This window comes from Lagenorhynchus albirostris, chromosome 4 (genome assembly GCF_949774975.1).
Source record: "Lagenorhynchus albirostris chromosome 4, mLagAlb1.1, whole genome shotgun sequence".
NCBI classification, from domain to species: domain Eukaryota; kingdom Metazoa; phylum Chordata; class Mammalia; order Artiodactyla; family Delphinidae; genus Lagenorhynchus; species Lagenorhynchus albirostris.
This window is the reverse complement of record NC_083098.1, coordinates 3,710,938-3,730,739: the sequence shown is the minus strand read 5'-3', so window position 1 is coordinate 3,730,739 and position 19,802 is coordinate 3,710,938. Positions and strand designations below refer to the sequence as shown.

General features: G+C 42.7%; 1 protein-coding gene across 19 annotated transcripts in view; it reads left to right on the top strand.

The window, feature by feature from the left end:
- SPMIP2 (sperm microtubule inner protein 2) overlaps positions 1-19,802 on the top strand; it is a 160,916-nt gene that overhangs the window by 42,511 nt on the left and 98,603 nt on the right. For 14 of the 19 annotated variants that reach the window (XR_009540199.1, XR_009540201.1, XR_009540198.1 and 11 more), the window contains one exon: positions 18,666-18,799. The exons of 4 other annotated variants lie outside the window; for them this stretch is intronic. Coding sequence is in view for 8 of the 15 variants with exons in the window: in XM_060147522.1 (XP_060003505.1) it covers positions 18,790-18,799 (10 nt within the window). In the remaining 7 variants the exon portion in view is untranslated. One more of the 19 variants, XM_060147527.1, reaches the window with a different exon arrangement.

The following is a 19,802-nucleotide window of genomic DNA, read 5'->3' as shown; positions in this document are numbered from 1 at the left end:
GGATGGGTGTTAGCTCTTCTCTAAATGTTTGATACTATTCACCTGTGAAGCCATCTGGTCCTGGACTTTTGTTTGTTGGAAGATTTTTAATCACAGTTTCAATTTCATTACTTGTGATTGGTTTGTTCATATTTTCTATTTCTTCCTGGTTCAGTCTTGGAAGGTTGTGCATTTCTAAGAATTTGTCCATTTCTTCCAGGTTGTCCATTTTATTGGCATACGGTTGCTTGTAGTAATCTCTCATGATCCTTTGTATTTCTGCAGTGTCTGTTGTAACTTCTCCTTTTTCATTTCTAATTTTACTGATTTGAGTCTTCTCCCTCTTTTTCAGTCTGGCTAATGGTTTATCAATTTTGTTTATCTTCTCAAAGAACCAGCTTTTATTTTTATTGATCTTTGCTATTGTTTTCTTTGTTTCTATTTCATTTATTTCTGCTCTGATCTTTATGCTTTCTTTCCTTCTGCTAACTTTGGGTTTTCTTTGTTCTTCTTCCTCTAGTTCCTTTAGGTGTAAGGTTAGATTGTTTATTTGAGATTTTTCTTGTTTCTTGAGGTAGGCTTGTATAGCTATAAACTTCCCTCTTAGAACTGCTTTTGCTGCATCCCATAGGTTTTGGATTGTCGTGTTTTCATTGTCATTTGTCTCTAGGTATTTTTTGATTTCCTGTTTGATTTCTTCAATGATCTCTTGGTTATTTAGTAACGTACTGTTTAGCCTCCATGTGTTTGTGTTTTTTACGTTTTTTTCCCCTGTAATTGATTTCTAATCTCATAGCGTTGTGGTCAGAAAAAATGCTTGATATGATTTCAATTTTCTTAAATTTACTGAGGCTTGATTTGTGACCCAAGATGTTATCTATCCTGGAGAATGTTCTGTGTGCAATTGAGAAGAAAGTGGAATCTGCTGTTTTTGGATGGAATGTCCTATAAATATCAATTAAATCTTTCTGGTCTATTGTGTCATTTAAAGCTTGTGTTTCCTTATTAATTTTCTTTTTGGATGATCTGTCCATTGGTGTAAGTGAGGTGTTAAAGTCCCCCACTATTATTGTGTTACTGTCGATTTCCTCTTTTATAGCTGTTAGCAGTTACCTTATGTATTGAGGTGCTCGTATGTTAGGTGCATATATATGTATAATTGTTATATCTTCTTCTTGGTTTGATCCCTTGATCATTACATAGTGTCCTTCCCTGTCTCTTGTAAACTTCTTTATCTTAAAGTCTATTTTATCTGATATGAGTATTGCTACTCCAGCTTTCTTTTGATTTCCATTTGCATGGAATATCTTTTTCCATCCCCTCACGTTCAGTCTGTATGTGTCCCTAGGTCTGTAGTGGGTCTCTTGTAGACAGCATATATATGGGTCTTGTTTTTATATCCATTCAGCAAGCCTGTCTTTTGGTTGGAGCATTTAATCCATTCACGTTTAAGGTAATTATCGATATGTGTGTTCCTATGACCATTTTCTTAATTGTTTTGGGTTTGTTTTTGTAGGTCCTCTTCTTCTCTTGTGTGTCCCACTTAGAGAAGTTCCTTTAGCATTTGTTGTAGAGCTGGTTTGGTGGTGCTGAATTCTCTTAGCTTTTGCTTGTCTGTAAAGCTTTTGATTTCTCCATTGAATCTGAATGAGATCCTTCCTGGGTAGAGTAATCTTGGTTGTAGTTTCTTCCCTTTCATCACTTTAAGCATATCATGCCACTCCCTTGTGGCTTGTGGAGTTTCTGCTGAGAAATCAGCTGTTAACCTTATGGGATTTCCCTTGTATGTTATTTGTCGTTTTTCCCTTGCTGCTTTCAATTATTTTTCTTTGCCTTTAACTTTTGCCAATTTGATTACTATGTGTCTCGGCGTGTTTCTCCTTGGGTTTATCCTGTATGGGACTCTGTGCTTCCTGGACTTGGGTGGCTATTTCCTTTCCCGTGTTAGGGAAGTTTTTGAGTCTAATCTCTTCAAATATTTTCTCTGGTCCTTTCTCTCTCTCTTCTCCTCTGGGACCCCTGTAATGCGAATGTTGTTGCATTTAATGTGGTCCCAGAGGTCTCTCAGGCTGTCTTCATTTCTTTTCACTCTTTTTTCTTTATTCTGCTCTGCAGTAGTTATTTCCACTATTTTATCTTCCAGGTCACTTATCCGTTCTTCTGCCTCAGTTATTCTGCCATTGATTCCTTCTAGTGTAGTTTTCATTTCAGTTATTGTATTGTTCATCTCTGTTTGTTCTTTAATTCTTCTAGGTCTTTGTTAAACATTTCTTGCATCTTCTCAATCTTTGCCTCCATTCTTTTTCCGAGGTCCTGGATCATCTTCACTATCATTATTCTGAATTCTTTTTCTGGAAGGTTGCCTAACTCCACTTCATTTAGTTGTTTTTCTGGGGTTTTATCTGCTCCTTCATCTGGTACATAGCCCTCTGCCTTTTCATCTTGTCTGTCTTTCTGTGAATGTGGTTTTTGTTCCACAGGCTGCAGGGAGGAAGGAGGGAAGGAGGAGGGAGGGGGGTAAATCTCTGCTGGCTTTGCTCCTGTACCATGCACGGCTTTAGTCTGTTGAGAACGAGCCCGGGGCAGGGAGAGCCTGTCCAGGTCTCCCAGGAATGGCTCTAAGCAGTGGGGAGTGGAGAGGAACTCAGAAACAAAGCACACCTGGAGCTTTCGGGAACGATGCTAGATCCCTGGAGGGAACCTGAAGGGGGACGTGTGGGCCAGGTGAACCCACGGATGCGAAGTGCTGGGTCCCGGGTCCTGGCCATCCTCGTGTCCTTCTAGGTGCTATTACGAACTCAGAAATCAATATATTAATGATCCATCCACGTCTGTTTGTATTTTTAAAAGAGGGAGCGTACAGCAGATAACACTTAACACCACAGAATGACCAACAAAATGTTTGGGCAGCCACGCAGTTCTGCCGTTCTGCATGGACTCGGTACCTTCACTCGAATAGTTAAAAAACAAATGATCCTCATGACAACCCTGTGGGGACGGACGGCAACATCACCCAACCCACACCAAAGGAAGGTCGAGGCTTACATCTGCAAGGTTACACGTTTAGAAAGTGGAGGAGCCCAGTCCTCAGCCCCATTTTCAGTCTGCTTTACCCATACAAATGCGTAGTTACAGTCTGTGGCACTGGGTAGATAGATCCTTTATTATGTGCAAAAGATGTGTGTGTATGTATGTGTGTGTGTATGTACACACGCATGCATGTGTGCACATGTGCATGTGTGTTTATGTCTGCACGTGTGCCTGTATGTGTTTTCATGTGTGCCTATGTATGTGTGCGCATGCATATGTGTGTACATGTGTGTGCCGGTGTGCATGCATGTATGTGCGTGTGTACACGTGTGCGTGCATATGTGTATGTATGTGTGTATGCGTGTGTGTACATGTGTGCATATGTATGTCTGTGCATGTGTACGTGTATGTACGTGAGTGTTTGCGCATACTCCCCTGGGAGGCTTCTGCCTTCAGTCTGTGTCCCTGGCCCCTCTCGGAGTTCCTCCTGGTAAAGGGGGTAAAGGTGATGCCCCGAGTCTGCACCCCCTGCCCACGCCTTTCTCTCCAGTGGACTCACCTAGTCAGGATGTTTGCCCCGGATTCCTCCTCTCTTTTGCTGCTCTCCCTCCACCTGAGTCATTTTCAGTCTTTGGGGGAAACGCTGGGAACTCAGGTGGAGGCCAGGGAGGCTTTAACATCCTGATTGGGGGGGTGAGCTGGGTGGCAGGTAGTTAGAGGGGGTGGAGCAGGGAAGGAGGAGGAAGGGTGAGGAAGCTCCCGGCAAAGCACCGCCCCTGAGACAGGAAATGAAAGGATGGAGCTGACACACTCAGTACATATCAAACAGCAATGAAATAGCGAGGAAGAGGCCACAAAGACGTGGCGAGAAGCGCTCGGTGGTCTGCTGTCTCCTGGAACACAGCAGGGGGCTAGGGCTTAACACACCTCTGCCGACACTGCCTACGGCTTTGCTTGGCTGGGAGAAAAACCTGAGTAATGAATCCAAGGCCGATGTTCTTGCTGTTATGGAAGCAAACAAATGGTGGAATAAAAATGACAATAAAAGAAAGATATTCTCTTTGCATCATTCTAAATAGATGTCACATCTCATGGCAGATAAGATTTCAATAATTAGCAGCAATAGATTTTGGAAATAGCCACGGTGTAAATGGTCTCTGCTCTGCATTTGGTAATGAAAGTGCTTTTGAATGTGACACTTTAGTCATTCAGGCAACAATATTTCTTAGCTCCTATTGTGTACCCTGGGGGGGAAGCAGGGAAATGGTAGAGGTAATCTTTTCTTTTTTGAGCAGCTTATAGTCTACTGGTATTAGATGTGCAAGGACAAAGCTCCCCCCCCCAAAAGCCCATCTCAAATCTAACAGTTTCAAGCAAAAAAAAAAAAAAAGCCTCTTCCAGAAAACATAGCACTTTGCATTCATCTGAACATAATTCAAGCTACATTTACTAAAACTCTTGCTACCCTGTTATACAGCCAGTTGGTTTTATGTTTCTGCAAGAAAATTCAAAGAAGAGCATTTTCTTGGAAGCCTCTTTAAGATTTTAAACAGTAAATTTATACTTACGTGATCTTAAGGCTGAGTCTAGGCTGGAGGTTTCAATGACTTATACACAGTGATCCTTGCTCCTAACTCACATGTCTCTTTTCACCACCCATCTTTGTTCTGATTATTGTCCTCACACTACCATGAATTGCAAACATATTTTATCTATTAAAAATGCGATCACTTCTCTCTCCCACTCACCAGGCCAACACTTAAGTTAGGTAGTCACACCTGTCTGCCACTTCTCAAGCCTGCCGGGGTTACCAGTAAGCACAGATGGTCAAAACATAAAACAGAGCAATGGTAGCGCTAACCCAGTAAGAAGAATGAAATCCAGATGCTGCCAAAATTGAGAGGTTTAAAAAAAAATAGGCTTGATTAATGCCACTGTTAACTTTATTTTCACTGCCTTCCCAGCTGAGTCAAAAAAAGCTGATGTGCTGATACCAAGGGACATCCTTCAGCAAGGCACAATTTTTAAAATAACGTCTACGTTAATTGATGTGTTATCAAAGGACTGTCTTCTTTCACCAAGAAGCTTTAATCCTAGGAGTCAAAAATAGCCTATACCCCAATGCACATTTCCTACCAAGGTTTCTCCAACGTGAAATCTACTTTTGTCTCTTCTGTGACAGCTAAAATAACAGGGCTGTAATGCACTATATATTTGCGATCTCCAGGGCATCTGTGGAAGTCAGACCCTATTTTCCAGACAGACACAAAATTCATGTGGCTTTTAACTCATTTTTAAGTAGATCCTGACCTAATATAAAAAATTGAGAACAGGTGACCAATATTCCCAAAGAATCATAAAAATTCAAAACATTCTAAAGAATAAATACCTTCAAGGAAAGTTGACTGAAAATCCTAAGTTGGGATCAAATGTAGTGACTGTTTAAAATCACTTGGTCTGCATTCCATTCTTTAATCAATCTCTCTGAATCTCGATATTATCTATACATTTTCAAGCTTCTTTCTTACATCATCTCAGCGATTTTCAAAGCTATTTATTGTGGTGCTTTCAGGAAATCAAAAATGCCCGAGACTTCTGTGTGTAGTGAAAGAAAACACAGAAACAAAAAGCTTAACAGGTCCAGCTGTGCCTTCTTGTTTTTTGTTTTTTAAAGCTAATCTGTGTTGAATGTAGACTCCATTGAGATATGACAAATTGATGTTACTTTATCTTTCTTGACAGTGTTTTTTTTCAGAAATCCCTATCATTTTAAAAAAAGTTACTTTAGAAAACTGTTGTATTTTCTTTCTGTGAAAATTCGTGATGGATAATATTTTTTTTGTTTGTTTTTGTTTGGTTGTTTTGTTTTGTGCGGTACACGGGCCTCTCACTGTTGTGGCCTCTCCCGTTGCGGAGCACAGGCTCCGGACGCGCAGGCTCAGTGGCCATGGCTCACGGGCCCAGCCGCTCCGCGGCATGTGGGATCCTCCCGGACCAGGGCATGAACCCGTGTGCCCTGCATCGGCAGGCGGACTCTCAACCACTGCGCCACCAGGGAAGCCCGGATAATTTTTTATAAGTATAATGAGCAGCAAACTTTTGACATCTATATTTTAAGGAATTCGAATCTTGTATTTCAACCTAAAAGCTTATGTTTTATATTCTGACGTTAAATAATGTCTTGAACTCTTTATCATCTGGTAAATTATCTCAGTTCTTTTTTTAATTGAAGTATAGTTGATTTACAATGTTGTGTTAGTTTCGGCTGTGATTGTCTCAGTTCTTAAAACTATTAGTTATCATTGTAAGCAAACTTCTTTGACAGTATCGTCATAAGCAAACCTAAGGCATTCTCAGTGAGGGTCCTTCTGCAGGTTTAATTAGGGGGCGCCCCCTCCCCTTGTCCGCCTGAACGTGGCTCAGAAATGCCTGCGGAAGGGAAGCCGGCTCTGAGCTTGGTTAAGGACAAGAAGACAAAGCCCAACACTGCGGATGGAACTCCTTTAGGACCCTCTCCAGGGAACAGGGCGTTTGGGATGCCCTGCGTTGGAAGCCCGCTCTGGAGGAGCAGCGCAAGGACGCGCCGCCCTGAACTTGCACTTGGGCATCTGCTGGCGCCCGCGCTCACCGGGGAGCATCCCTCCCGCCCCTTCGGGCTCAGATGGGACGAGCATCTCTCCCGTCTGAGACAGAGGCCAGGTCTGTCCTCCAACACCACGCTCTGGCGGATGGAGGAGGATGTCCGAGGGTGACCTGAGCCAGTTCGGGGTCGGGGTTGGGGGGGGGCGGGGAGTGGAAGAGAAGGCACAGCAGTTCCTCTCTGGACCACAAACATCAGTTTAAGAAGAACAAGCGTCTGTGCTGCAAGGTAAGCACACCAACGGGTAAGCAGCATCTTGCCCACGTGTTGGGAGTTGCAGGACTTTTACTTTTCCTCTTTGTTCGTTTCTCTATGATGTGCTGTCACATCATGGTTCTCACGTGTGAAACCCTCTCTTGTACGTTTTAACTTACTTCGGATCATGCAAACCTCAAAAAAAGGAGGACAAAAATCACAGAACATCCCGCAGCAGGGCGGGCACACTGTGCTTTAAACACCCTTCCTGTCCACGTGGGCTCCACCCTGGTTTTTCCTGCAGGGCTTGTCTGGCAGATGCAGGGACTTCTACTCACCAGGATTTTTAGTTATCTAGGAGCATCTTGGTATTTTTCAGATTACCAAGAGTCTGTTGTCATGTGACTCTGTCACATGACAGTTAAAGAGCCCAAGACAGATCGCTGATGGAGGCTGCCTAGGAATGGATGATAAGCATTGGCAGATAAAAATGCAATCCGTCAAGTCCTGGAACAAGGCAGGAATCAGAAGAATGCTTTTCAATTTTAAAGTCTAGTGTAAATTCTGGAGAAGATCAGAAGGAATTTTTAAACTAGACAGTTAAGGAAGAAAAATATTGCTTAAATAGATGAGCAAATGGTTTTAGACATAAATACGTGCATGTATGTATCTATATATTGGGGGAGGTTCCTTCCTTATTAGAATTAAATAACTTTTAGTGTGTATTTGGAGTTATTTAGGAGTTGATGACTTAGTTGGTCAATAGTAACAACCTACATTTTATAGCTCTTAAACAATTACTTTAGCTGTACACCTGAAACTAACACAACATTGTAAATCAACTATACTCCAATAAAATTAAAAAATTTTAAATTAAAATGTACAAGAATTGATGCTTGCCTTAGAAAAACATGAGTGATGTTGCTAGCGTTTCTAAATGGCATGTTCCAGAATACTAGTGGTCTAACAGGACTGATAGGATCCCGGTCACTAAAAGTGGAAGGCTCCAGAAGGCCCCAGAAAGTACCGGAATGAAAGAGTGAGACAAGCAAGTATCCAAGTCTGGATAACTTTCAACTCTCTACCCACCAACCCCTGCCCTCCCACGCCCACCTCACCCCACCTCTTCAGAGGTGAGTCAGTCTCCCAGCCCTTGGTATTCGTACCCTTGTGGAGTGCCCTACCCTTCAGGGTGGCTGGGCTTAGTGACCCATTTCTAGCAGATAGAATGTGGCAGAGGGATGGGATGTCACCTATAAGAGTGGGTGGCACAGTGGCTGTGGTCCCTGTCTTGGGTGCTCCCTCTGTCTTGTGGTCCATCTGGAAAGAGCCAACTGCCACGTGAAGAGGCAACAAACACGGCCCCGGAGCCCTTGAGGAACCAAATCCTGCCCTCAACCGTACTCTTAACACCAAGTCTTCACCTGAGACCTCAGCCTCAGCGGACACCTTCATGGCAACCTCCTGGGAGACCTTGAACCAGAGGCACCCAGCCAGGCAGCTCCCAGGTTCCTGACCACAGAAACAGCAAGATACTAAATAGTTGTTGCTTTAAGCCATTAAGTTTTGGGGTCGTTTGTTACGCAGCATCAGAGCTAATAGCCTGTTTGTCCCTATCCAGCTTCCACCTTCTCTAGCCCACGTCTTTCCCCCCACCTCCCGCCCTGTCCCTTTTTGGGCTCCCCTCACACATTCCGTTACTTCTTCTGTGGGACAGTTTAAACCATCTCTGCTTCATACACCCCTTGGGGCCTCACCCTCAGGACTTCCCCTTCCTCACCTGAAATGGCCCCAAAATTATAAAGTACAAGAGACTCTAGTGCAGGCTGCTGTAAGCACGGTTTTCAGCTTATGTATTTCTTTTTTTTTCAAATTGTTTATTTATTTTTTTGGCCATGACACATGGCATGCCGGATCTTAGTTCTGTGACCAGGGATTGAACCCACGCCCCCTGCAGTGGAAGCGCAGAGTCTTAACCACTGGACCACCAGGGAAGTCCCCAGCTTATGTATTTTTTTTAAAATTTTATTTTACTTTATTTTTTTATTGAAGTATAATTGATTTCAACTTATATTAAGAAACTGTGAATCACGCAAAATAAATAATGTATCTGTGATTTCATCAACTTAAAAATACTCTCGCTTTGGTACATTTTATAAAGTTGAGATTAAAACACCTGATGACTAAATAATCAATTCCCTGATTACTTAAACTTTTTATAGTAATAAAACAAATTATTTTAAAATATTTTAGTTATTTTTGGCCTGCCATTGGATTTGGGTTATTGCTACATGTTACTATGGGGTGTCTGTACCCCAAATCCTCAGGCTTGTCAGCCTTCTGGGCTCAGCGGTTACTTCAGTACCCCCAGGAAAATGTCTTTAAGTACATAAAATAAAAGACCTTTATTTAGATAAATTAATGTTATTTATCATAAATTATAAGTTTTAATTTATAAATTAAAATAAAATTAATTTATTAAAATTATAAATTACGAATTGAATAAATTAAATTAATACAATAAAATATTTCAATAAAATAAAATGCCCCAATAAAACCCCTTTCCCTCAGGTTGTGGACATCCTTCTCTCAAGATTTCAGAGGACACCCTGAAGGTTTACTTTCCCATTTGTCTTGTCTCTCTGGAATTACCCCTCCTCTGCAGCCTGAGGTGCATTTCCTGCTGAGTTTTGCTCTACAAAGGGCCCTGTCCTGCTTTCTTCAACTTCCCCCAAAGGCCACCAACACAGGCTGCCGAATGGAACTACAGCCAAGCACAGATAATAAACAACTTAAAATTGAAACGAGTCATTTGCTGAAATCAGACTTCGCCAGTTTCTCGGACAGCCAAGCACATGGAAGCATCACCACTGCCCTTCTGGGTGCGTGCGCCCCGCCCTCACTGGCCTCCCAGACTAAAAAGCCTTCTCTTCCAGCTTGTTGTTTTTTCCTCTAGTCCAAGAGCCCCCAGACCCACTCCTCACCACAACGTTCATTTTCCTTGACACAGGGCATTTGAGCTTGGTGTTGTTTCAGCTTCTCCCATCTAGGTTGTGTGGGAGTAAATTTGGGGTTGGGTTCAGCTTCTACCACAAGGAGTTCCCAAACCCACCACGTGTCCTTTCCTAGATGCTGTCATCCTTCTCCGCTCAAACTGTTCCTAGACATTTTAAACAACATTTTTAAGTGTTACATTAGAGTTTAATAAAAAGATTAAGCTAAAAATCCTAATAAAATATATAAGAAGAAGTTATTTTCCCATTGACATCTAAATGGGATTTGCTAAAAAATGAAGTTTTTCAAAGAAGTAGGGTTTTTTCTTAAGACTATACCAAACACTTGTACTATAAACCAGTGTATAATCCATTTCAAGTGAGAGATAACAGCTATTTTTATTATTAAAAAATTTTTATTGAAGTATATTTGATTTATACAGTGTTTCAAGTGTACAGCAAAGTGATTCAGTTACACATATATATGTTCTTTTTTATATTCTTTTCCATTATGGTTTATTACAGGATATTAAATATCGTTCTCTGTGCTATACTGTAGGTCCCTGTTGTTTATCTATTTTGTAGTAGCATGTATGTAGTAGCATGTATCTGTTAATCCCAATCTCCTAATTTATCACTTCCCCCATGGTTCCCCTTTGGTAACCATAAATTTGTTTTCTATGTCTGTGAGTCTGTTTCTGTTTTGTAAATAAGTTCAATTGAATCTTTTTTTTTTTAGATTCCACGTATAAGTGATATCATAGGATATTTGTCTTTGTCTGGCTTACTTCACTCAGTATGATAATATCTATGTCCATCCAGGTTGCTGCAAATGGCATTATTTCATTCTTTTTTATGGCTCAGTAACATGCTATTTTTAGATTGTTTGTAATTATCAGACCCTCTTTGAGGATCCGTACATTTGAATGCTCTTTCTATGTCATGACAAATGATTGGCAAATACTAAGAAGCTACGTCGACTTTTTCAACATCAAAGGTCAGACATTGGGGCTTCCCTGGTGGCGCAGTGGTTGAGAGTCCACCTGCCGATGCAGGGGACGCGGGTTCGTGCCCCGGTCCGGGAAGATCCCACATGCCGCGGAGCGGCTGGGCCCGTGAGCCATGGCCGCTGAGCCTGCGCGTCTGGAGCCTGTGCTCTGCAGCGGGAGAGGCCACAACAGTGAGAGGCCCGCGTACCGCAAAAAAAATAAAAATAAAAAATAAAAAAGTTCAGACATTGAAACGAATCTTGGATTGTAGAACTGCTGTAAATGATGCTTAGTCTCCGGAAACTAGATGAAAATAAGACGCTGAGCTTCCGACATTTGTCCAGGTTTAGAAGAACCTATGGAAGCACACATACTCTTGATGATATTTAATTGCTTTCCCCCCAGTAAGTATAAGTACTTATAGTCCATTATAGAAATACATTTGCTCAGAAAGGTAAGAAAGGTTGGTTCCTGGCTGAGCTCTGCGGAAACCACCCTCTGCTGCTGCCTTGTCATTGCGTTCAGTGTTTTCAAAGGGAGCTGCGACTTTCTCAGGAAAATAACTGGCGAACTGGACGAAGGATAGGAGAAATGGAGCTGGGTGGAGGGAGGGTGCTGATGGAGGGAATTTTCTACAGTAGATTTGTCCCGGCAGGAGGAAAGATTAAGTACGGCACGATGCCCTGGATTCGACAAAAGACCAGGGGGACTGGCGGAGTCTCCAAATCACAGTGCCGCCCCCCCAAAACCCACCCAGTCAGTAGTGTGCTCTGAAGTCATTGGAAGAGCTGTCACCCCAGATTGTGTTGCTCTTTGGGGCCCAGGAAAGTCTGTTGGCGGCCTTCAAGGGAGCATGTCATAGAGGAAGGGACTTGTTTCCTTCCCACTGCATCTAGGAGTCTGGGTCTGAGTGGCAGTACAGAGAATGGCACGGCAGCCAGGAGCCCACCAGTGGTTGACGTTGCTGGGGAGGGAAGAGCAGAATCCCACTTTGGCCGGGGCCACTGTGGAGAGGGATGCCTGCTTGCACAAAAAATTATCTGCACAACAGCCAAGGTATAACGTAAAGCCTGTAGGAGCGCAGAGAAGGAAGTGTGGGCATTTGAGGACCCCTGGAGATCTGTGCTGGTGGAAGGGGAAGAAGAGAAATTTGGAAGGGGGTTGATTTTCTTAAAGGCAAAGATGGGAAGGGTATTTGCCAGGAACATTTAGGAGGGAATGCTACTATTCCAGGCTAAGCTGCAATGGCACCCAGATGGGAGAATTTCACTTATATTCAAAGTAACCATATTCATAATTCTGATAAATATGTTTATTTATTTTTCATTTGAAATCCTTATATTGTGCTTTTTAAAAAAATTTTATTGAAGTATAGGTGATTTACAATGTTGTGTTAATTTCTGCTGTACAGCGACACGATTCAGTGGTACCTATATATACATTCTTTTTCATATTCTTTTCCATTATGGTTTATCACGGGAGACAAATATGTCTATTGAAGATCAAAATTAGATTTCATTTCTACAACTCAGAAATAATTAACCAGATTTGGAACCCCACATTCTCTGTTATGCACAATGAGACCAGACTTTGACACTAAACTCTCTGGAACACACCGACCTCCACAATAAACCAGGGATAATAATTTTGTGTCATAGCACTGTTGTGCAGACAGTGAAAAAACTTTGGAGTGAGAGAGAGGCATGGTCATATATACACTACCAAATGTAAAATAGCTAGCTAGTGGGAAACAGCCGCATAGCACAGGGAGATCAGCTCAGTGCTTTGTGACCACATAGAGGGGTGGGATAGGGAGGGTGGGAGGGAGATGCAAGAGGGAGGAGATATGGGGATACATGTATAGCTGATTCACTTTGTTATACAGCAGAAACTAACACACCATTGTAAAGCAATTATACTCCAATAAAGATGTTAAAAAAAAAAACCAACTTTGGAGAAAGTGTTTTGCACAGTATCTGGCATGCAGTAAGTGTCCAGTGATATTTGTTCAGTGCTCAGTGAAAAAGTCTTCACCAGAAAGAACTAGTGGCAGAAGGAAGACCGCATAAACCATTAGAGCAGAACTGCAAGGGCTGTTGACATCCACAGTGCCACGCACGAGAAAAAGAGACGACAGATTCTTGTACAAGATGGAGCAGGGAGAAGAGCGCCCTGAATTGAAGACCAGGCGGGTGGATTCGTCCTGGCTCTTCCTCCGGCTCCCCTGCGCCGTGGCTTAGCCCCTCAGCTGGCCTCTCCCACGATCAGATTGTTCGAGCGGAAGCCGAGGGGCTCTGTCTCAGGAGTAGCTACGGTCCCTTATCACAATAACAGTTCACACATTTGTAAGGTATCACCCTATGGTTGCTAAAGCACTTGCTTTAATTATTTATTGTTTCTCCATGTGGAGTATAGCAGTTAGGGGATGGCAATTCTAATGTGTTGTGGTTTTAATTTTCTAAACGGTGTTTTTATAGAAAAGGCATGTATACTATAATCCTTAATTATATTAATTACAACCGTGGGAGGTCAGGTTGATTGGACGGGCAGGGAATAGCATCTCTGGTGCCAACTTACCCGAATTCTAGCTACATGAGTAAGATGAAGAATACAGACACTTTCGTGAGCTGGTCTTGAAAGCCCAAATATAAAAAGAAAGGTTATGATGGTCACACTTTATTGTTTTATTTACTTATTTTCATTATTTATTTATTTTATTGAAGTATAGGGTTTTTTTTAAAACATCTCTATTGGAATATAATTGCTTTACAATGGTGTGTTACTTTCTGCTGTATAACAAAGTGAATCAGCTATGCATATACATACTTATAATGTATTAGTTTCAAGTGTACAGCAGTGATTGAGTTATGCATTTATATATATATAATATATATTCTTTTTCAGATTCTTTTCCATTATAGGTTATTACATGATATTGAGTAGAGTTCCCTGTGCTATACAATAGGTCCTTATTATTTACCTATTTTATATATAGTAGTTTGTATCTGTTAATTCCAAACTCCTAATTTATCCCTCCTCCCTTCCCCCACCCCTACTATCCCCTTTTGTTTGTTTTTTATGTCTGTGAGTCTTTTTCTGTTTTGTAAATAAGTTCATTTGTGTCATCTTTTAAGATTCTGCGTATAAGTGATATCATATGATATTTGTCTTTTTCTGTCTGACTTATTTCACTTAATATGATAATCTTGAGGTCCATGATGGTCACACTTTAAATGTATATTAGTCACATGTATTTTCTAAGGGAAGAACGGGGAGAGGCCAAGGTAAGGGGGAGGTGATGAGACTAATATTACAGAGAATATTTACAGCATACATACTACATAGTGTGTCAGGTATTGTGACAAGCATTTTATATACGTTATTCCCTTTGCCCTATAGGGAGGGAGGCACAATTATTCTCATTTTACAGAAAATCAACTTGCCAGTGTTACACAGAAGACTGTTGGGATTTGAAGCCAGGTCTGTATCTCTATTCCGTGAGTTTTCCAGATCATTGCCTAAAAACAGGAATGTAGGGAAAGGACCTAAAATTATTTGGCGCTTAAAGGTATAAAGAAAGATTTACGGGTGGCAAAGCTCCCCAGTTTGCAAAGTGTGCTTAGTAATAGGGTATTTGAGCATTAATTTTAGCAAGTACTGACCCTATATTCACCTGGAGATAGGTTCCATTGCTGCATCATGGGAGTTTCTAGTTTGTATCACTTTCCATCATTAACTGTGTAGCTGGATGCATTCCCAAACACTGGAACAGGCGTTTTTGCAGGGCCTGAGCACCGGACACTGGCCTCCACAGCTGTACGGTGAAGCAGTTTTCAACTCTCAAGTAACTGTTACATTAGCAAAGCAAGACAATAGCCAACGTTTCATTTGTGCCAAGCAGTAAACCCTGAGCTTCATCAGAGGAGGTTGCGGCTGATTCATAAACAATAGGGATTTTCTCTAATTGAAGAGCATCTGCTGGCCACAGGAGATCGTCGTTAATCCCCTCTAATGAGTTCAGAAGCTGTCGCAACTTCTGATGACAATGTGGGCTTCATTTTAACTGCTTGGTTATCCTGTCAGCTCCACACCGAGTTAACACCATCGCTTTACCTACTGGCCTTGGTTTTCTCTCTTTCTCTTGTTTTCAGTGTTTTATTTTGTGACCCTACTACTCACGGTCACCCAGGCTGGATAACCAGGGTCCTCCTGATTCCTTACCACCTAGATTCAGCGTGTTTCCCGAATGCATCTCTTCTCCGCTCCCATCACCTCTGCCTTGGCCTCACCTGTACTTGCCTGGACCCCCGTCCCCAGGCTCTTCTCCTCAATTCGGTCTCCACCCAGCCAAGCATTTTCCATTTAAACCCAAGACTGACCAGTCTCTGCCTGTTTGAACCTTCAGGGGTCCCCGATGCCTACAGAATAGAGTCCCTGCTCCTGGCATGCCCGGACGAGCCCCTTAGGCCTCCTCTCCCCTCTCCCCTCTTAGCCATCACCGTCAGCAGTGCTGAACTTGTCTTTCTGCCATGTACAGTTCTGTGGGCTGTGTCTCCCCTCTGGGCCGTTTGCTCAAGCTGTCCTCTTTGTTCCAAATGCCCTTTCCGCCCACGCCATCCCCCAACCTCCCATCCCTTGCCTGGGTCCTCATCATTCTTTGAGACACAGTTCAGACGAGAGCCTCGCCCTCTGTCCCAGGAACGGCAGGTGACCCTCCGCTCTGTCCCCATGTCTCCAGGAACAAACTAGGTGTTAAATGTATTCCCGTAACCATCACTGCCCTTCTGACACTTTACTGTGATTCTCTGTTGGTGTGTCTGTTGTCCTTCTTTGGAATGTTAGCTCATCCTTGTAAAAGTAGACAAAGCTCAGCTCCTGGTAGTAAATTACACAAGAGGGATGACCAGAAGGTCTTAGAAAATCATGCAAATAGCTCCTAAATATACGAAAGGATGTTCCGTCTCGCTGATAGGAGAGGAATGCTGATTACTGTTTGACCAGTTCTTACCTGTCGTAAATCCAGAAGTTCGACAACATACTCTGTGGGTGGGGTCATGTGGAAATAGGCATTCTCTGACATTGCTGGTTGGACAACAAAATGGTACAGCCCTATGGCGGGGGGGAATTTGGCAGTATCAAGCTAACGTATATATGCCTTACCCTCTGGTCCAGGAATGACACTTCTAGCAATCTATCCCAAAGATGTACTGCAAAATAAATGAGAACATGTTTGCAGAAACCTATATTTTATAGCACATTTTATAAGAGCAAAAGATTGGAAACAGCCCATATAACCATTAATAGAGGTCTCGTTGAATAAAGGGAAGGTGGAAAAACACGTGTTTAGTTTGCTACTCTTTTTCTGAGAAAGGGGAGGATATGATTATAAATATATTTTTCTTTTAGTTTTTACAAGTTTTCCTATAAGGAGAAAGAAGTAACAAGATGTAGATGACAAAGGTAAAAGCTAGACTTCTGTAAATATCCCTTATTTTAAGAATTTTACTTTGAAACCATGTAAATATTTTACTTAATTACACAAGAATTTTTTAATCCCTAAAAAATGAAACAAAACTAAACAAATGAACCTAAACATGTACTGAGTCGGTGGAAAGATCTCCCAAAGAACTAACTCTGATTTTTTCTCCTCTATTTTCCCTTCCCTCCAGCCTTTTGCCATCAGAATCACTGACCCTAAGCCCACAACAGATTGAAAAGTTTGTAACAGTTTCTGAGGCAAAGTGGAAGCCTGCGTTCCTCAGGATGGGTTAAGGGGAGGTCCTCGGCGAGCGAGATCTCCTTTATTTCCTGCTTATTTTACTAAAGAATTTCTTTTTGTCACTCAGGTCCCTCCTTCCTTCTCTCTCCGCATCACAAAAACTGCAGTGAGAAACCAAAGGGGCGGGCCCCTGACTTCCAGTAGGAGGTTTCACACTTGGCTGACTTGGAAAGTGGTAGTTCTGAGGACACAAATAGGGAAATTTCAGAGAGAAGCCTAAGGCTGGGGCTGGAGAGCCCTCGACCATAGTAACAAGAACTGGTTAACCCCAGAAAGGGTAGGAAAGCTTCTGACACCGCAGAGGTAAAGAAGAGTGCCATGCAGGGCAGATCAAAGAAGACCAGTAGACTTGCCCATGCTGGGGGAGTAGAATCAGCTTCTGGTTAGAGGGTTGAGGGGTAAAACAAGAAGCCTTCCTGTGTAACACGTTTGCGCCTGGACATGTTACCCAGTCCAAGGTCGTACTGCTCGCCACACAACAGGCCAAGACATCGGGACACAAGGTGTTGGGGCAAGGAATAGAGATTTTGTTCAGGAAGCCGGCGAACATGGGGGACTAGTGTCCCCAGGAACCACCTGCCCCAACTTAGCAGTCAGGCTGCTTTTATACTAAAATGGGAGTGGGCGTGGCTGATTGTTGGAAACGTCTTGGTGCCGGAATCCTTTGTTCACAACTGTTATTCTCTGTTCTGCAACATTTTATCTCTGTATGAGTGGAAGAGTGTTTTACCCTTAAAGGTCAGAGCCTTCAGAATAGGCTCTCCTGTATATTTCAGGCTAGAGGCAACATTGTTTCACAAGGTGCAGAGCCCGCAGGACTCAGCACAGGCAACAGAGCACAAGGCTTAGAGCTACAGGGATAGACCTGATGCGGAGGCAGGTTTGTTCTTCCCTGTTACACATCTGTGCTGTCTGGTCGCCACAAGTCATGCCCTCCAGAAGTTGGTGGGGGGCAAGATGGTTATTTGGGATCTATGCCTGTGAACAGAAAGAGGCTGAAGCAGGATTGGGCAGAGGAAGAAGCCGAACTGTGGTGAGGGCTCAACAAAGCCTCCGCTCACCGGGTGAAAAATGGTCCCATGGCAGGTGGAAACATCTGGACTTTATCCCCTCACCTTACTGAGTCTTCTGACATGCTGCCCCGAGAGGGCTTGCCTCAGAGAGAGACACCACGAGAGGGACACAGCCCGCTGCAGCTAAAGCAGCCCCTGAAGGAGCTGACAGCTGCAGGCTGTCTACTGATGGTATTTCCTGCAGCTGGGGCGCAAGTCTTTCCTTGGAGGGGGACTTGGGGGGTATATCCCTTTGCCACCAGGCTAGCAACCCTCTTCATAGTTAATGTAGAGTGTTTTTACTGTAATTTCTCTCAACAAACAAAAGGCATTACATTTTCAGTAAAGAACTCCATATATTTAAGGTTGAATTCAAAATTGCTGTTAGAATTTATATTCCATGGATTATCAGGTGGTCAATATTATATTTCTGGGCAGGCTGGGATTAGCTGTTGGTTCATTTATTCATCTCACAAACATTTCTTAAGCATCTATTGCATGACAGTCTCTGGAAATTGAAATATGAATAAAGATGCTTTTCCCCTGAACTGGGAGTGAGATTCTAGTAGGGAGGCAGCAAAAGAGACAATTGAAACAACATGGTAGCAGTTTAACAGGTAGGTATAAACAAGACGCCGTAGAAGTTAAAGGGGCGCGAAGGAGCCAGTGGCCAGCTGTGTCTGCAGGCAGCCCCCTGGCAGAGGAGGCACGGGCTCTGACTCTCAGAGGACAGAAATATTCACGTAAGAACATTATCGGAAGAGCAAATGAATGGGTAAAGGCTCAGAGGAACGAAAGAGCATCACACATGATGGGAACCACAGACAGATTAATATGACCAAGGTACAGATTGTGTTTAAGGACGTGTTGAAATACGGGGCTGGGAAAAATGCATAAACGATGATCTTATTCATTTAAAATATAATTTCTAATTGTATTTTATCTAGCCAGGGCTTCTCAAATGCCTCTAACCGTGGTTTGTGATTTTTGTCTGTTCGGTTTGTGCAGTGACAGCCCTCTGCAGAACATTCCTTGGGATATGTTGGAAGACAGTGTTGACTGAGGCTGCCAGGTCTTTGGGGACGTAAGGCTGCTCTAGATCTAGAACCTGAACAGGTCTCTTCTGGACTTGATGTTGACAGGTAAGGAAAAGACTGGATGCCGCTCCTGGGGATGTTACAGCTGTGTCTTGTCTGTTCCTGGAGGCTGGAACACTGAGCTCTTAGAAGGAACACCCTGCCTTCCTGTCATAAAGAGTCCCTAGCAACCACCTAGTTCGGGTCACAGACAGGGAGAGGAGAGACAGCAGAGTCTTTGGCTGTTTCTGGTGCGATAAACTGGTGTGAGGAAGCTGAGAAAGAAAATCCAGTAGCACAGCTACAACCATGGCAGGTGTATCCTTTCAAGAGCCAGTACCGACCACAGTGGGGAGGCGGATGGTTTTTACAGGTAAAGGGCTTTTGAGTATCTTTCACAAGGAGAGTTAAGCTTTCTTTACCCCTCACCTATATGATGCTCACGTGACCATGGACATGAGAACGAAAGAAACATGTTATTTTACACGATTCTGTTACTCTTATGCACTCAGTCTGGGCGTCGACACCAAGCTGCCGTGAACAGCTGTTCCCGTTCTCACGACATCTGAGCTAACTTCCACAAAGGAATATTTTTGTATCATAAAGTTTATGTTTTGTGTAATGGGGGCTGCTCCGATGTTGATAAAAAGTATACTTGTGATCAAATTTTCATTATTACTGATTTAAGTTTCTTGCATTTTTATACGCTTTGACATATTTGGTTGATAAAAATTTGAGCAGGACGTGTAGTAAGCTCAGTAAAATTGTCGGCTGGCATCTTGTTCCTTCAGCGTGCTTTAAGTGATTTGGGTGGTGTGTGTGTGTGTGCAATTATGTGTGTGTATAACTGAATCCCTTTGCTGTATACCTGAAACTAACACAACATTGTAAATCAACTATACTTCAGTTTAAAAAAGTGTAGTTAAATAGAATATGACTAATTGTGATGTCTGTAAGAAATAAACCACGTTTAATCTTATTTCCTTTATATTTTCAAATCACAAGCCTATTTTTAAGCATGCCACTTGCTCATCTGTAAATTCCCCTCCAATCATGAGAAGCCTGGCCC